Source organism: Terrapene carolina, unplaced genomic scaffold (assembly GCF_002925995.2).
Source record: "Terrapene carolina triunguis isolate 2854851 unplaced genomic scaffold, T_m_triunguis-2.0 Scaffold66, whole genome shotgun sequence".
NCBI lineage: Eukaryota > Metazoa > Chordata > Testudines > Emydidae > Terrapene > Terrapene triunguis.
In genome coordinates, this window is record NW_020664417.1 from 82,299,233 (window position 1) to 82,317,531 (window position 18,299).

The 18,299-nt window shown below is 41.3% G+C and overlaps 1 protein-coding gene across 5 annotated transcripts in view; it reads left to right on the forward strand.

Annotated features, from left to right (window-relative positions):
- Window positions 1–18,299, forward strand: part of SH3TC1 (SH3 domain and tetratricopeptide repeats 1) — a 53,921-nt gene that overhangs the window by 28,776 nt on the left and 6,846 nt on the right. For 4 of the 5 annotated variants that reach the window (XM_026648065.1, XM_026648068.1, XM_026648067.2 and 1 more), the window contains 6 exons: window positions 1,364–1,437; window positions 3,160–3,355; window positions 4,475–4,608; window positions 7,126–7,167; window positions 8,985–10,676; window positions 12,447–12,627. In XM_026648065.1, the coding sequence (XP_026503850.1) occupies window positions 1,364–1,437; window positions 3,160–3,355; window positions 4,475–4,608; window positions 7,126–7,167; window positions 8,985–10,676; window positions 12,447–12,627 (2,319 nt within the window). The remainder of the gene's footprint in view (window positions 1–1,363; window positions 1,438–3,159; window positions 3,356–4,474; window positions 4,609–7,125; window positions 7,168–8,984; window positions 10,677–12,446; window positions 12,628–18,299) is intronic. The other variant, XM_026648066.1, reaches the window with a different exon arrangement.

An 18,299-nucleotide genomic window follows, 5' to 3' on the forward strand; every position in this document is an offset into this window, starting at 1 on the left:
GAAAAGCTCTGGAGTGGTGTCAAAGTGATGAGCATTTTTCACTTTCAAAATACCAAAACGTGGGAAAAAAAATAGTTTTCACTTACATCATCTTAGTCGGGAAGGGTTGCTGGCCTTTTACCTCACTCCAGCTTCTTTGGCAGGTGGCAGTCAAGCTCCTTTCTGCAGTCTCTTTGGGGATCAGCCCAGGGTCACTAATCCCTAAATTCAGGTGAGTGGGATCAGCATCGGTGCTCAATTTGTGCCAATGCTGAGTCCCAGCAGAGAACCACTCTATTGGTGCTGCTGGCCCATAGAGATCTGAGGCTGAAACAGGGACCATCAGTTGGTGTCAGTGGTTACTAAGAAATCCCAGGAAATATGTCTGACCCCTAGAAGAAAAGCAGAAATGCTGTGTTTTGTTTTTTGTTTTTATGACCGGCTGAAGGAGCACACCTAAAATACAGCCTCTTTATCTAGAAAAACAAGTCAAAGCAAATCAAAATGGCTTCTGCTGACCCTCCTGAGCGAATGGGTTAGTTGAACCAATCAGCAAACCAAAACAAATACCATTTGACTTCATTCATGTAACCCATCCCAGCTGATACTCACAATATGAAATGTATTCGTAAAATATAGTTGAAACTTTCACAGATAATTGAGCCTATCTTTCCCTTTGACAAAAAAGGGATTCTTATTATTACTATTACTAATTTATCATGGACTAGGCCGCATTGTGCTAGGCACTGTACAAATACAGAACAAAACAACAGTCCCTGCCCCAAAGAGCTAAAGAGTTGTACATGAGCCACGGCATTTTTACTAAAGTTCTGCAAACTTTAAAACAGGGAAATGCGTAAAGTGTTCAATTTCACATTGAATGTCTTAGCCCAGCTCTATTATATGACTAAATTCAGCTATTGCTGTGTAGTTAACTTGCCATATTGAATAATTTAATGCTGTGGTCATCAATACCTTTTTGAGGTAGAGCTGGTAATCAAATATGCATCAAAACAAAATTTCAACCAAGAATTAGGAAAAAATAGTGAAAAATTTTGTGAATTTTTTTCCCCCTTCACCCTCCCCCAGCTCCCCTTTCTTCTTCCAGCCAGCTGTACCTGTAATGAGTGCTCAACAATGACATGGTTTGCATAATCAAGAAATGGACAGAATATCATTCATTATATTTCCAGCCTCCTTCAGATTCTATGGTGCTCAGTTACCACACTGATAAATGTCATATGTATTTAAAGTGTATAGGCAGAAGCACTGAAATGAATAAAAGTTTGGAGAAACAGAAGTTTAGAATATCCCTGCCACTATGAAAACCTTCTAGGGAGGTGTTTCAGGTACTTATTCCAGTGCCCTTTTTTCCTTCCTCTAGATGGTTTCTTAAAGTATACTCTGATCCTGTTAATTTTGCTAGCAAAATGGAGTCTAAATGCAGCAAGAAAATAGGTAAGAAACTCTATCTAAACTTTTGCATCTCATTTTATAGATATTTAAACAGCATTATATAAATTCCCAGAGCTAGATTTTTACAGGGTTTGGTAATGTTTGCACCTTCTCATTTAGCTGTACTAGAATAGCAAAATTGCCATAGCAATTATGGTGCTGTAATATAGGAGGGCTGGCATAAATCTCTGCCTATAACTATATTTAAGCATGGCATATCTACTGAGCATCTTTCATCCAGAAGTGCTTTACAGGCAATCGCCATGTGTCTAATTAATGTCTAGCAATGATGTCTAGCATGCGTCTAATTCTGAAGGTCTATCGTCTTGACTTTTTCAATTTTATTTTATTGTTTTTCTCATAAATATTCATTCATATTTCAAGGCACCTATATCAAGTAGATAAATAATATAATACAGTCAGAAGAAATGTATTAATAAACTATTCCATAGGCCTGACATTTAAAGTTTGTAAAGAAAAGAAGGAATATTGGAAATTGAAAGCATTTATATATAATGAACACATGTGCATGCGTGCGCATGTGCGTGCACCCCCCCCCACACACACACACTGGCTCACACACATTTTTGTCTCAAACAGCCACAGCAGTCCATGTAGCATGTGATCAGTTATTTTCTAACTATGGTTTATTTTGTTTTCCATTCTTTGACTTATCCCAATCATTATAATTCTAGACTAACATAGTCCTAGATCTATTTAACAGGTATGACATGCATGGATTCACATTTATTTACTATAGAACAAATCCTGGTGCCCTTAGGCAAAATATCAGTGTCACCAAAAGATCTGTAGCTTTGGCAACTAGAAACCAATACTAGAGGGATTTTATTGTAGATAATATCTGAGAATAATAAGAGCACTAGTAATTACTGGATTGATTGGAAGGAAGCAGAAAAGACTCTATTTTAATGTTTGTTTTTGAAATTTGAAATCTTAAAAACATGTCAATCAGCTCACAAGCTTTTCAAAAAATGGAGGAAAGAGGGAATTAAATTTTTTAACATCTTTCTAGATTTTTTTTTAAATTTTGAAATTTTCAATTTTTTGATCTATTGATTACCACCAGGGCCAGTTAGCATCCCTCAGACATGTCGTGGTCAGGACAGTGTCCAGAGGAACCAATCACTGTTCCAGACCTAAGAAAACAGCACCATGCTGTATTTAACTCTAAATAATACACATTTATGATGTTAGATGCACCTATATAACATGGGGCATTGCCTATGTGAGGATATTTAGATTGCAAATTGCAGTCCCATCCCCATTGTTGTTTGGACCATACCAGCTTCTGCTTCAACAGGGTTTACTGTAACCTCCTTCTGGGGATTTTCTTTCTATCAAACTCACAAGCGGGTATTGCAAAATCTATTCACCTCTTCTTTGCTAGTCTGTTACAAAAGTAGGTAAATGACCATTATGTTCACCTTTAAACCAGGTGGAATTTTGAATACATTTTAAATACTGTTTTATACGGGTTGAAGGACTTTATACAATACTGAAGTGCTCTAAACAGCAATTGCTTGCTTTAAAGCATCAAAAAGTAATAAATCTCTCCTCACCATGAGTGCAATTCACAGCAATGCCAGGACTGTCTTTGGCCATAATATTCTCCCTCATTATGCTGAGTCACCATGATGTTAAATGCTTATGTAGCCATATTATCATATTCTCAAATTAATGTATCTGCAAAACCTTATTATGCAGCTACGGGATCTTCTCGAGCAGTGATTAGTTATGCAAGTGCTGTGCCTGAAGAGATTAGCTTCCAGAGTGGAGACAAAATTGAAATAATTGGCTACTTCATAGAATGCCTGGAGTGGTTTGTTGGAAGGCATATGTTGACGGGTCAAATTGGTTTTGTAAAGACCAGCCACGTTAAACCTGATGCCTCTGGAACTGAGTAAGTACTATGTGCATAATATTTTAAACAATGAATTTAAAGGGGCACAGTAAAATATTTTTTAAAGTCTTTTAATATACCTTTTGTTTGTAAAACTCTTAGATCTCTTTATGGAGAGAGTTTCCATTGTGTGACATACACTTGTATAAACAAACACAAACAAAGAAAACTGCAGCATAAGCTGCTTCTCTTCCATTAGTAACTCAGATCCAAACGTGAGCAGTTCCTGTTGTCCCAGAAGGCACATCGTACCCACTTGGTTCAGTCTATTTTTTCCTTGCCACGGGTCTTTCTATTTCAGTAGTCTCCACACTCAGTGACTCCAGTGATCCATGTTAGACAGAGGCATCCAAGCCTCAACCGAGGACCACTCTGGTAACCTGGCAGTGGCCTGAGGGTAATTCCTAACTTTCCTAGGATAGATTGCAAACACTTCTATTTTGAGGTGCAGTCTGTGGGCACTGCAGGCTGTATCATCTTGAACTGAGTGGAGCTCATTGATTCAAACGTATGGAGGGTTTGCACATGGAAACAGTATGCTTATAAAACTTGCAGGTGCAACTTTTGAGGCCCATTTGAAAATTTGGCCCTTAAAGATTACTGGAAAAGCAATATCATGATACAGGCAATCTTACCACAATGAATGACTGTTGTAATAAAATGCTACCATGATACAGGAATATTGATAAAACGTCCTTTGATGTGCTTGAAAAGGGATTACCAGCATGCACAATTGACATTATCAATACACATTTGCATGCACAGTTACCAATATCAATTTTGTACACACAACAATTGATTCTATGATAATGCAAAGATTTCCATAATTTCCTGTAACAAGCACAAATTATAATAAACCTGGGATGGTTTGTTAGCAGGGTTTAAACCTGGGATCTTCAGCTCTGCAGCTCAGACCTATGACACTTGAACTAAAAGAGTTAGTCATTTAGCTGGTAGCAGTAGTAGGCTGATATCCTCTAGTGGGCAAGCTAATAAAGGGGGACACGGTGCATGTTATGTCTATGTGCTGCATAAGCCAAATATACTAATAACGCAAAGGAATAAGATATAAGAAATGTGATAATAGCTGTTGTTCAAACTTACCATTCCCTTTTGTAGACAACAAAATCTGGATTTTCTTGATGAGGAAGAGAGAACTTTTTTTGCAAAAGAAAGAAATGTTGTGGAAGAGGATGTGGTGCATTTATTGAAGCAAACATCAAACACAGAAGTTTGCACTGTGTATAGAGTAGGTAAGGATAGGTTCTATTCTTTGAGGGATGGATTCTCTCCTCAGGATGCATGCATAGTTCCCATTACTCCTCAGTTATTTTTATTGATTCTTTCTATATCTCAGTGAGACGTTTTCCCCATTTATAGGCATTTTGACTTTTATTGGCAGGTGCATTTATATCATAGAAATTTCATATGGAAAGTCCTTTTAGATCATCTACACAAGTCTCCTGCTGACGCAAGACTGTCACTGCAGGGTATTCACCCATTCTTTTTTGTGCACTTTTGAGTGACTCAAACAATGTGGCTCCAACATGCCCCCAAGAAATGGTTTCACAGTTAAATCGATCTTGCAGCTTTAAAATGTTATAGGATGCTGCATTATAAAAGATGCAATGCATACAGCCAAATACTGTATTGTATTGTTCTCAGTTAAGGTCGAATACTAATGCAAACACACACCTCTATGCTTGAATGAGCTTTCAAAGTGTAGAAAAATAGCTATAATCTGTCAGTTCAAAGAAATAACATTCTCTTTCTCATAGCACTGGCATTTTTGATGTAAAGTCATTATTATTATTATAGAAGCCCTCTCACTTTTCCATACACAGATAGAAACAATAGGGGGCCATTCTCCTCCCACTTTGCTAGGAACAAAAATTGTAGGCCAGACTGACAAGATGGGGGACTCTATCCTGGGAAGCAATGACTTTGGAAAAGATTTGGAGGTGGTGGTGGATAAGTGGCTGAACATGACCTCCTGGTGCAATGCGGTGGCCAAAAGGGCTAATGCAATCCTCAGATACATAAACAGGGGAATCTCCAGTAGGAGTAGAGGTTATTTTACCTCTGCATTTGTCACTGGTGCAACCACTGCTTGAATACTGTGTCCAGTTCTGAAAGGTTTCAGAGTAGCAGCCGTGTTAGTCTGTATCCGCAAAAAGAACAGGAGTACTTGTGGCACCTTAGAGACTAACAAATTTATTAGAGCATAAGCTTTCGTGGGCTACAACCCACTTCTTCGGATGTTCTGAAAGGAGGTTGATAAATTGGAGAAGTTTCATAGAGGAGCCATGAGAACATGTCTTATAGTGTGTTGGGGGAGGGGGAGGCTTGTTGCATCGGAGTCCAGTGGTATTATCCAGTGGTGGGAGTCTGTGGAGCTGGTAGTAGGGGAACCCAGGCTCTCCCTGCTCCACTGGGGCCCTGTGACTGGCAGGTCGGATATACAGCCTGGGGGAGGACGCCATCAAGTCTGCTCCCTGGGTCACTTCGTACCTCAGCCTCTGTCCTTCCAAAGTCAAAACAGGGCCTGTTTATGGACTCGTAGGGTGGAGGGGAAGGAGGGGTTCTCCCTGACGGTGATCTGGAGGCTTTTCTTCAATAGCAACCTGCTGTTCCTGGTCTCCACAGAGCCTTCAGCAGCAGAACCTGGTTTGGGTAGTGTGGAGCTCCTGCAGTCTCTCTGACACTGTTGTTATTACAGAATCCATGACCATGGTATATAGTTTTTTACACACACACACACACACACACAATATTTGTGCATTTATGCACAAAAGAATCAGAAGGGATATACAACAAAGCAAATACTGCAAGTACCAGTATAAAACCATTAATTAGCTCAACATGTCATTCTAAATGGCTTCTAAAATAAAAAAGTTTCAAACCTGCTTTAACATGATAGCTCCATGAGTCTATATTTTAGACTTTCAGCCATTTCCTTCACTCTTAGCAGCTTTATGTTGCATTTAGCATGTGAAGGACAATGAAGTCGTTCATTATAATGTGAGTAACTGAATTTCATCAGAAACATCAATAGAAGAATATGCAATCAAACAAATTATCCTACGGGAATTGATATAAGCCAGAACTTGTTAAGGAACCAGATACCAATACCAGTTATGGAGGTTGTTTGCAATTGATTAGAAATCCTTTTGTGGAAGATTTGATGGTCTGTTCTACATAATATGACCATTCTTAGCTCTTTTTTAGATGTGCTCTGTTAAACACACCTAGCATTTAAATCTGGATTATGAATATGGCTGTTAGAAAATATATGGGTTATAATGTGCTAATGCTATAACATAGTGTTTTTTGGGTTATACTGCATTCTAGGGGAGAGCTTTATATTTTTACACTGTCCAGTCATAGATACCAAAAATATATTCTAATATTACCAATAGATTAGTTTAGATATTGTGTAATGCAACAGCCACCTGCTTTAACTCCAGGTCAGTTTTACTTTTATAGCTGTACACTGCCATATGTTCAGGCAGAGGTACAGTTACTCTTAAATATTACATGTTGTGCAATGAACATGAATGATTGTAATAATGTAGAAGAAGTGAATCATAAGCATAGGAGTAGCTCACCACTGAACTAAGCTTTTTGTTAATTTTTACAAGTTTATATCAATGATCCATTCTTTTTAACATCCATAACACACCTGAAATACTGTACATAGAAAGGATTAAATAGTCCTGCTGGAGAAAAGACAGGGTATAATTACTGGTGCTATTTTCATTTTCTTTTAGACAGATTAGAAGAATTAGAATTTCAGAACCCTCAAGAACAAGGTAAAATGTATAATATATTTTATATTATTTTTGATCATCTTAGGTCTTTGTTTCTGATCTTATTGTAGGAAAATTAATAGGTTTTCATATTTTAAAATTGTTGTTTCTGTTTGGTATGATTTTCCCCCCCTCTTCTGTGTCGGTTCACAGAAAGGTTCTGTGTTATATACTTTTGTTGTTATATACTCCTTTTCAGACCTCCCTTTTCCCTTGTCATACAGTCCTGCTGTGAATTTCTCTGGCTAGGAAGGCAGAATGTGTTATGTGACACCCACGAAGTGTTCAGAATCTGCTACAAACACTTTCATGCTCTTAGGGTGTGATCATCTCATGAGCGTTTTCCTGATGATGTTTTGTTGTCATTTAATATTATTATTTGTATTGCTGTTGCATCTGGGTCCTACGTCTTGGATCAGGGTTCAGTTGTGCTAAGCACTGAACACACACATAACAATGAGATGGTTCCTGCTCTTACAAGCTTACATTCTAAATATAAAATGAGAATCCTGCTGGATAGTTTTGGGGATGGAATTCTGTGGGAGTTCACAGAACTTTCTAAATGTGAAGCCCCCATAAACTCTTATTGATACTCAATTGTTCTTTTCCTAATTGACAAAGTCTATGGGCAATTCCTCTCCCCCATGCTAGCCCCAACTACCTGGGCTGAGAACTAGTGAGATCTACAAAATGTGGGGAAAGAAGCCTTCAGAGAATTGGGAAGGAGAGAGATATCCATAACGTCTTCTGTTCCCTTTAATAAATGTATAAGGCATTCAGATGTCACAGTGATGGCAGCAGTAGGAGAACCTAGACTGAGAAGGACCAGTCATCAATTGGTGTAAATTGGTGTAGCTCCATTAAAGTCAATTTACACCAGCTGAGGATCTGGCCCATAGACTGGGAGAGGAAACTTTCCCCTAGGTTGGAGGTCATGATGGTAGTAATAGGCTTCTGTGGCCCTAGAGCACCTTCCAGGAGGTGAGATGTGTGACAGAAGGACTTATTATAGCATCCTTTAGCCCCTTTCCAAACTCCTCTGTATGCACCATGCAGGGGAGTCCTTGCAAAGCTGGGATCTCCTCTGACCAGGGGACTTACATATCCTGAGTGGCCTACCAAATCCTGCACATTGCTCCCCCTCCCAATCCCCCCGAGCTAGTTCCATTGCTGGAGGGTGGAAGGAAGCAGGATTTGCTTCTTATTTGCGATTGCACCAAACACAGCACAGATCTGACTCATTCTAGACTCATTTTTCATTAACTGAAAAAGGCTCATCACTGAGGCTATAGGCCTGCTACATCTTTAATCTTCCCAGCATACTCCTATGCTCAGAGAAATGAAGAGATAACACAATATCATTACAGTTAATAGGATGGCTTTTATGACCTAGGGTTGGTTGGAAAATTTCTATTAATTTTTTTAGGTGAAAAATTGGGTTTTCAACTAAATTTTTGTAGAGTGTTTTCTTTTCTTGAACGTTATATATTTCTTTCAGAAAACAAACAAACAAAAAGCCCAAACTGATTTAAGTTTATTTTATTTTATTTTGAGAGAAAGTTTTTGCCTGAAATTTATTTCAATTTGTGGCAGTTGTTAGCATCCAAAACTTGGAGGGAATTTTTTTTTTTTTTTTTTAAAATAAAAATTTTTAATGGAAGAGTATAAACATTAAAAGTCTTCTCAAGGGAAAATGAAAGTTCTATTTATGTTTTCTTTACACCACTGTCTGTCGATTAATTTTGCTTGAATTTCCTGCCCCATAAATCTGTCTATATTCATGTATTTAGTTGGATCTCTAACTTGCTTTTGAATTGCAGAAATGCCACATCCCTCATCTAATACAGACTCCAATAGAATGAGGGAGATGGTAAAAGAATCCCTTATGAAATGTAAAGATTTCCAGCTCCAGTTGAAAGGGACATCTAGTCAAGGAAACGATTTTCCTAGCTCTTCAAATCAGCAGACCTGTGCCTTGGCTGAAGAGCCACGTTTCTGCATACAACAAGATAAAGAAGATCAAGGGTCTGGGGTCTTTGAGTCATTATTGTTGTTCTTAAACAGTAAAGAGTATGAGGTGCACTTCAAAAACCTGTATGACTTCTCCTTCCGGTTTCTTAACACCACATTTTATGGCTACACTGGTGAAGAAGAACTGGTTGACTATTTTGGACTGGCAAGGGAGGCAGCAAAAAAAGCAAATCTGCCTTGGGCCCTAACAAGGCTATGCTTTCTCTTGGGTAGACTGAGTATTAGAAAGCTTAAATTTTCCCAAGCTCGCGTTTATTTTGAAGAAGCCTTAGGAGCTATAAGAGGAGGTTTTAGTGACCTATATCTTGTAGTTGCTCTTTATACAAATCTAACAGTCATCTACTTGAAACAGAAGAACAAAGAAAAATGTGCTCATATTTTTGACAAGGTTACTTCCCTGCTGATGGGAATTCCCAACTACATCTGTAGCACTGACATGGAGTCCGACATACTAAGGTACGCTTTAAAGAGGACAATACTGAGTCAGAGCAAGCATGCAGAAGCCAGAGCATGCTTCCTATTGGCAAAACATTACACAAAACTTAAACAATATGAAGAGGCACTACCATTCCTAGAAAGGCTGCAGCTTTTGAATAATGACTTGGATTTACAGAAGAGCTCGCTGTCAGCTGACTGCTATTTTAAACTAGGTGAGTCCTACAGTCAAAAATGCTTGCCACACATTGTGCTAAGTTGCATAAAGGTCGCCTCTTCCCAGGGATCATATACTCTAATGGACTCTTTGAGAAGCATTGATTTAGTCACCAAAAATGCTCCCAAACTCCATAGGCTGAGGAAAGCTGGGCAAATGCTCCCATCCCAAATTGCACCTTATCTCAGACAGGCACTTTCCTCAGCATTTACCAATGAGCAGCAAAAACTGTGCAGCACAATTTATCTTAGCTTATCGGAACTGTACAGTCATCACAGACTGTATGGAGAAGCCATTGTTTATATGGAGAAAGTACTGCACTTCAATACTTCTGCCCATGCTGGAGAAACTATTAACCATTTAGTTTTACTTGCTTGGTTATATATTCTTCACAGGCAAAATACTGTAGCTTTGGCCATCTTAAATACCATAATAGACTCTTCATTGAGTAGTCCTCAGCAGTTAGGTGTTATTTATAATATGACTGCCATTGCTTTGAAACGAACCAACAACACAAAACAAGCTGCTGTGAGTTACTACAAAGCTCTGCACATTTCAGAAGAGGCTGATATGGTACACAACCATGCTGTAGTTCTGGCTAATTTTGGAACTCTCTGCCTGCATTTAGCAGCCAATTTTTTGGCAGAGCACTACTATGTCAAAGCAATAAAGCTGTTCTCTGGACTTCCAAGCTTGGATTGTGGTCACAATTTTACTCAAGTCCTCCTCCAACTGGGTCGTTATTATGCTAATGGAACTCATAAGAAAAGAGGACAATTTTATTATGAATGGGCATTATTGGTGGCAATGGAAACAAATCATTTGGAAAGTAAGTACATTTGTTTTTTAAATACATTTTACTGTACCCTGGGAGTTTGGGAATGTTTGCTATCTATTACATTCCAGCTTAAGCAATATTTTTTATTTTCAGTTGATGCGACAGTTATATGAGTGACTCAAAACCAGAAATCCTGTGTTTACACTGAAAGCATGCATGTGAGAGAGGAGAGGAGAAAGGGAAAATGGTCCAGTTGTTAGGCACTAGACTGACTCAGAAGATATGATTTCACTTCCCTGCCCTGTCACAGACTTCCTGTGTGACCCTGGAGAAGTCACTTAGCCTCTCTGTGTCTCAGTTTGCCAACTGTGAAATGGGGAAAAAATAGTGGGAAATAGTATTTCCCTATGTGACATATTGAAAACTGTGTTAAAATGATAAGATATCACTTTAAATCTCAGGAGTTTTTCTAGTCTTGCTTGCAGGCTAGGGGTCTCTGTAGGAAAGCATGTAATCTGTGTCTTTCAGCTATCAGTCTGCAGAGAGCCAGCCTAGAGCAAGGTGGGGTGAGTTGTGTCCATCTACATATGGAACTGTGCTTTCTCTCCAGCGGCGGCTCCAGGCACCAGCGCTCCAAGCGCGTGCCTGGGGCAGCAAGCCACGGGGGGTGCCCTGCCGGTCCCTGCGAGGGCGGCAGTCAGGCAGCCTTCGGCGGCATGCCTGCGGGAGGTCCGCCGGTCTCATGGATTCGGCGGCAATTTGGCGGCGGGTACCCCGAAGCCGCGGGACCGGCGGACCTCCCGCAGGCATGCCACCGAATCCGCGGGACCGTGGACCTCCTCCAGGCATGCCGCCAAAGGCAGCCTGCCTGCCGTGCTTGGGGCGGCAATAAAGGTAGAGCCGCCCCTGTTTCTCTCTCTCTGTTTTTTAGTTCTTGTGTGTTAAAGTTCTGGAGATTAAGAAATAAAACAGAGTACTATATGTTTTTATCTAACTTCTCTGTTTGTAGGCCATGATCATAATACCCTACCTCACAGGGGTGTTGTGAGGATAAAGACATTAAAGATTGCAAGGAGCTCAGATGCTATGGTAATGAAGTTCATACCTTCAATTGATAGGTTGCAAAGTCAGGCATTCAGAAATGCCAGAATTAAGATCTCAGAGGTTACTTCAATTCAGGTCCCTTTGTGTGAATGCATCATGAGACCATCTTTAATGATATGATCACATACTATTTGGCAAAGAGAAGTAACTGAGGCAAAGTCCTTGCTCTTTGAATACTTTTTAGGGTTGTCAGAAATTATGTAGAAAATGAAAATCTTGACAGAAAGAAACTAGTTCAAAAATAAAAGTAAATGAAAAATGCCTGTGTGCCCAGCAGTATCTGGAGTGGAAATGAACTGTGTAGTAAATGTGGAGGACATCAATTTTAATTTTAAATTGTAAAAATTAAGGAAAGTTTTTCACTTACTTGATCCACCTGGTGGCAAGAACAGCTACACTGTTGGTCTTTCTGAATGACACTTCATTGACCGGCAGGCAGGAGATGCAGAAAGAACAGTGCTTTTAGCACCTTTTATTCCAGACACAAAGCATGAGGTCATCTCCAGTCTTCACTAGTTAAGGCAGAGGGGGTATGTGGCAGTGGAGTGTACATCTGCCATGGTACAGGGCAATGTCTGAAAAAGATATTATGTCTGACAATGTTCCAGCAATTCCGGATTACAACAGGAGTGAGTTCACTTAAGCCTCATTTCATTTTTGTTTAAAATAAAGATTCATGTTGAGTATTCATTTCTATTTCCTAATCTGTTTTCCCAGGTCAGCTCCAAGCTGTTCAGTTGCTGTGTCAATTCTACACTACAGTTGTTCCAAATGAAGCTCAGTGTGTCATTTACAATGAATATCAACTGTCCTTGGCTAGGAAAATGTCAGACAAAGTTTTGGAGGGACAAATTTTGGAAACCATCAGTCAGTTGTATCTCTCTTTAGGCACAGAAAGGTGAGGTCTATTTAAACGACTGTTTTTTGTTTTGTTTTGTACTCATGAAAAGATTTAGCTCTGGAGGGTAAGGTCAGCAGGCAGGGTATTGGCAATGGCAGGACAGTCTTCTCCCACACTGTTCTGCCAATATGCCTTAGCTTGGAATTGCAGAGTCTGCCTTCACAGCTGAGAGTTTAATTGGTGCAGATTTTCAAATGAACTCCAGGCCAGATTTTCCAGTGCTCAGCACTCACAGTTGGGGCCATCCTCAGCAGCCCTCCACAAGCTGAACTCTTCTGAAAATTTGCCCTATTGGTGTCCCTGCTGTGACCGATGTTAACAAAAGTTATCTATCCTTCTGCTATAATACTCTGCCTGTCTGTGGTTTTACTTGTATACTGGGGACACCTGCAAAGTTCCATACTGCCAGTCAGAAGTGATTCAAATACTTTTTAGATGCAGCTGTGCTTGGTGCTTCTTTGTTCAGAGTACATCACCCTGGGTGTTGACCACAGGACATCAGGATCAAACTCCTCACTTTATTGTCTGCATTAGTGATTCTGGTGCTCCAGTTACCTGAGACTTGAAATCAGATGTCACCAATAGAGTGGGTTATTACACTTCCTGGGTTTGCATCAGGCCTGCATCCCCAGTGAAATGAGTGTAATGTTACTAGCCTAATTGCAAGAGGACATCTAGAAAAACTATTTTATTTAGGGGCAAATCCTGTCCCCGTCTCTGTGGATGTTGATGGCCTTTGAGCAGCATAGTTCCACTGCGCAAGTGTGGGAGGCTGGATCCAAGTGAGGCATGCAGCCCTGGCAAAGGACAGTCCTCTTACACATATATCCCCTAGGTAGTAGCATAGAGGAGCCGGGAGAGAGGTGACTGTGGGCAAGCCAGGAGCTGAGCTAAGGATCTGTGTCTGTGAGGATCCTCCCATTCTCTCCCTGAGAGAGAGGCCATGTAAGTGCTCTACATCAGTCACTGGGAAAAAAATAACCACTGCAGAGTGTCAGCATGGCTGCTCTGTGGCCTCTGCAGACTGATTCCTCTCCCCACCTACCTCTGTATCTCCACAGCACCTGGCCAACTGTACTTGGTCCTGAGTATATGTGAAGGGCCCACATCATAAAACCACAGCAAAACATGGTGCAGTTAGCTGTCCGTACCAAGGAAAACCTCAATTCCTAGAAGGCATGGCTGGTCAGAACTGACACGAATAGATAAAATGTGTGGACACTTGCATAGGGTCAGGTTTTGGCCACTGCCATCTAGCTTTCATTTCTAGGAGCTTCTCGTTCTTCTCCTGGGGACAGTCTGTGCCAAAAAAATAAAAATTCTGCACCAAAATATTAAAAATTCAGTGCACAATATTTTAAAATTCTGCAAATTTTATTTGTTAAAATAACACTACATAATCATGCCAGTGTCAATTATTTTGGTAATTTATTTCAAAATACCAATCAGCAAGTATGTCTGTAACAATATGGACACACACACAAATTTCCCCAGGAGTAGAGAGTTAAAGAAACCCCTATGACAACCCAGTTCCTGTTTCTCTGCCCCCTTCCCCACCCCCGCCCAGAGCCCAGCCAGGGGGCCAGACACCCACAACCCTCTCCCCACCAGAGCTCATCTGTGGGGGCTCCCCCAGCCAATACACCCTCCCCCACAAAGCCCAGCTGCAAGGTTCCCCCTTGCCCAGACACCCATCCTCCTCCTCCTCCTCCCCCCCCCAGCCCTGAGCCAAGGGATCCAGAGGGAGAAACACCCTGATGCTTGGTCCCAGGCATGCATGGAGTTTCCTGAGTGCCACCCTCTCCTTCCCTCAGGGCATGCTGGGAACTGCAGCTGCCAGGAATCCTCTAACTCAGTGGTTTTCAAACTTTTTTTCTGGTGACCCAGTTGAAGAAAATTGTTGATGCCCACCACCCAACGGAGCTGGAGATGAGGGGTTTGGGGTGTGGGAGGGGCTCAGGTCTGGGGCGGAGGGTTGGGGTGAAGGCTGTGGGGTGGGGCCAGGAATGAGGGGTTCAGAGTGTGGGAGGGGGCTCTGGGCTGGGTCAGGGGGTTGGGGTGCGGGAGGGGGTCAGGGCTCTGGGCTGGGGGTGCAGGCTTCAGGGTGGGGCTGGGATGAGAGGCTTGGGGTGCAGGAAGGGACTCTGGGTTTGGGGGGGTTCAGGGATGGGGCAGGGGATTGGGGTGCAGGCTTACCTCGGGCACCTAGGAGCCAGACCTGCTGCTGGCCACTTCTGGGGCACAGCTCAGGTGTCAGAACAGGTAGGAACTAGCCTGCCTTAGCCAGGCAGCACCACCGATGGGACTTTTAACTGCCCAGTAGGTGGTGCTGACCAGAGCCGCCGTGACCCAGTGCCTTACATTCCGCAACCCAGTACTGGGTTGTGACCCACAGTATGAAAACCATTGATCTAGCTCCCTCTCCCTCCCCTCAGAAGTGTCTTCTATATGCAAGCGGGGCTCTGCGGAGTCGAGTGGCCCCTCGTGGTGGCTAGCAGCATTGCAGCCCATTTCTGTGGGTGAAAAGAAATTCTTTGTGCACAGTGTTAATTTCTGCAAAATTCTGCATTGGGCAGTGGCGCAGAATTCCCCCAGGAGTAATATTCATTTGGTTTAACTAAAGAAAAAACAAAGGAGCTGACTGCAAGAGTCGATCTACAGCTATAATAATTAAAAGTGTCTTACCCAGGGACTGGGAGGAAGAGAGAGGCTTTGCATGTGTCGCTTGCTGAGCAATTGTTCAGTGATTTTGAGATCTGTGCTGGATGCATTATCTGGATGTTTTTTCCCCCCTCCATTTTGATTCCTCTGATTAGGGCTATTTCATCTCAGATTAAGTGGGGGTCATTTATTTGAGACTCTAGAATGCTTTAAACCAAGCTTGGTCAAGAGGGTTTTTCAAGTTTTGGGGATATATTCTCAAAGCCGCTGTATTGGACTCAGCTCAACCTTATACATACCTGACTTTTTAAGACTGTTGTTGATAAATTCAATAATGCAATCACTTGAGGACTTGATATGCTTTACAGACGATTAGCCTCAGTCCAGGTCTGAGTCACAGTGGTCAAGCAGAGCTATTTTAATTAGCTATAGGGGCTGAAGTTCAAGTGGCTGATTTTGAGAATATGTTATTATTAACTGCTGTGTGATGCTTAATGATAGTAAACTCTGGGCAAACCCTTAGGAGGAGTTGGAGTAGAATAAGGAGACAGTTAAAATCCATAGGTTAGTTGGATTTTAACCAATTGAAGAGGCTGATTCTTTTGTGTGTGTTTTAATACGTGGATTTCATGTCACCTGGGATCCTTAGTCCCAAATGGCCCTGTGATAAATGAAGAGGGGGGGAGTAGTTCCCTTTGATAACCGGCCGGCCGGCCAGTTAGCTGTAAAATTACTCTTGGTAGCTGTTCTCTACTTGCTTTACCTGTAAAGGGTTAACAAGCCCACAGGTAAAAGAAAAGGAGTGGGCACCTGACCAAAAGAGCCAGTGGGAAGGCTATAATTTTTTAAAATGGGAAAGAAACTTTCCCTTTGTCTGTTGCTCTCCGGGCTGAAGAGACAGGGAGGCAGGAATGCTGTGTAAAGTTTGAACCAGATATGAAAATCATCAGATCATATCTAGAACTACTTTTAACAACTCAAAGGTGTAAGTAGATCAGAATGTTTAGCTAGACGCGATCAGGTTAATTTCTGTTTATTTTTTAAGGTTTGTGGATCTCCTCTGTGCTAACCCCAGATGCTTTTGTTTGCTTGTAACCTTTAAGCTGAACCCCCAAAAAAGCTATTTTGGTTGCTTAATTTTTGGAATTTCTCTTTTAAAATCTAGCAAAAGCCTACGTTCCAGGTGTATTTTCTTTCTTTTTGTTTTTAATAAAATTTACCTTTTTTTAGAACAGGATTGGACTTTTGGTATCCTAAGAGGTTTGTGCATGTGTTGTTTAATTAGCTGGTGGCCACAGCTAATTTCCTTTGTTTTCTTTCTCAGCTCTTCCCCGGAGGGGGCGTGAAAGGGCTTGAGGGTACCCAAAAGGGAGGAATTCCCAAGTGTCCTTCCTGGGTCCAAAGGGTTTTTGCATTTGGGTGGTGGCAGCGTTTACCAAGCCAAGGTCAGAGAAAAGCTGTAACCTTGAGAGTTTAATAGAAGCCTGGAGTGGCAAGTATTAATTTTTAGAGTGACAGAGTGGGGATTCAGCCTTGATAGGCCCATATGTGAATTTGGCAGATTACTGAATTATGATTCTTGGCCTTTACTCAACCTCTAGTCTGTGATGTTAAATTGTAAAGTCATCAATATTAGGAACCGCATTCTGAAGGTCTGTGGATAATTGGAGCCCTAGGAAGTAGTAAAAAGTGTGTATTTGTCTTCTACAGAAAACATTTTGCTATTATGAAGAGAGAGCTTTGAAGGGTCACGCTAGTTCTTGTGGGTGGTTTTGTTTGTTTTTTTAATACCCTTCCAACCTATGGCCACTTTTTTGAAAATCAGGCTTGTATTTTTTTAGCTACCAAGGAAGTGGAGTCCTCCTTGTTGCTAAGGTATGGGATACCAGATATGAAATACTTTGGCTGAAATGGAGTCTAAATCCTGGAAGTGGTCTGCACTAATGGCTGTGGACTCAAACCAGCTTGGCCCCGATCCTGCAATTGAATCCATGCCAGACGATCCTTGTACCTGTGCAGAGTCCCACTGAGTTCACAAGACAAGGATCTGCCCTGTGGGTCTGATTGCAGGATTGGAGCCCTATGCTGTTTATGGCATGTCTTTTATACTCCTTGGGAAATCATTTCATTAACAAGGTACGTATTGTTAAAGCATTGCTAATGTTTGAGGTTTGAAATAGTTTGTGTTAAGGATTCATTGTAATATGGTGTCGTTCTTAATATGTTATTTGATATGCTTATGCTGTATGTTCAGGGGAAAGGATGTATTGGGAATGTGGTCAGGATGACTGGTTGACTGCTTCTGTGATTTGAGAATATTCTCAGGTGAATTCCTGAGACAGATCAGTAGGGCTTACACATCTAGTGAAAAGTGTTATGTTGATATTTATGAGCACAAGTGATCAGAATCTAGCTTATCTCATCAGAAAGACATCTCTTTCAAGAGCAGTGTCCTAGCACTGACTCCAAGGGAAGAGTGCCATCTACTGAGTTAGTAACATCAGCTTAAGAAGCATCTGGGTTTTCTTCAGAGGTCTCTCACACGGGTACTGATCAGGCCTAACCTTGCTTAGATTACAGCTCAAGGTGATATAGTGAAAACAGGTTTATTTTTTGTGATTTAATGCACCAGTCTGGAAAGAAAATAACTTGTTTTTTTTTAATATGGAGATATACCTATCTCATAGAACTGGAAGGGACCCCGAAAAGTCATCGAGTCCAGCCCCCTGCCTTCACTAGCAGGACCAAGTACTGATTTTTGCCCCAGATCCCTATGTGGCCCCCTCAAGGATTGAGCTCACAACCCTGGGTTTAGCAGGCCAATGTTCAGACCACTGAGCTATCCCTCCTCCCATAATGCACCATAATACTCTACTACAAGGACTGTAGGAACTAACCATCATGGCAGCAGATTCAGGGCCAAGGAGAGGTTATTTCAATCTGTCTCTGATACTGTTCACAAGAAAGAACATATCTGGAAGAAACTATCCTAAAATATTACTTTATTA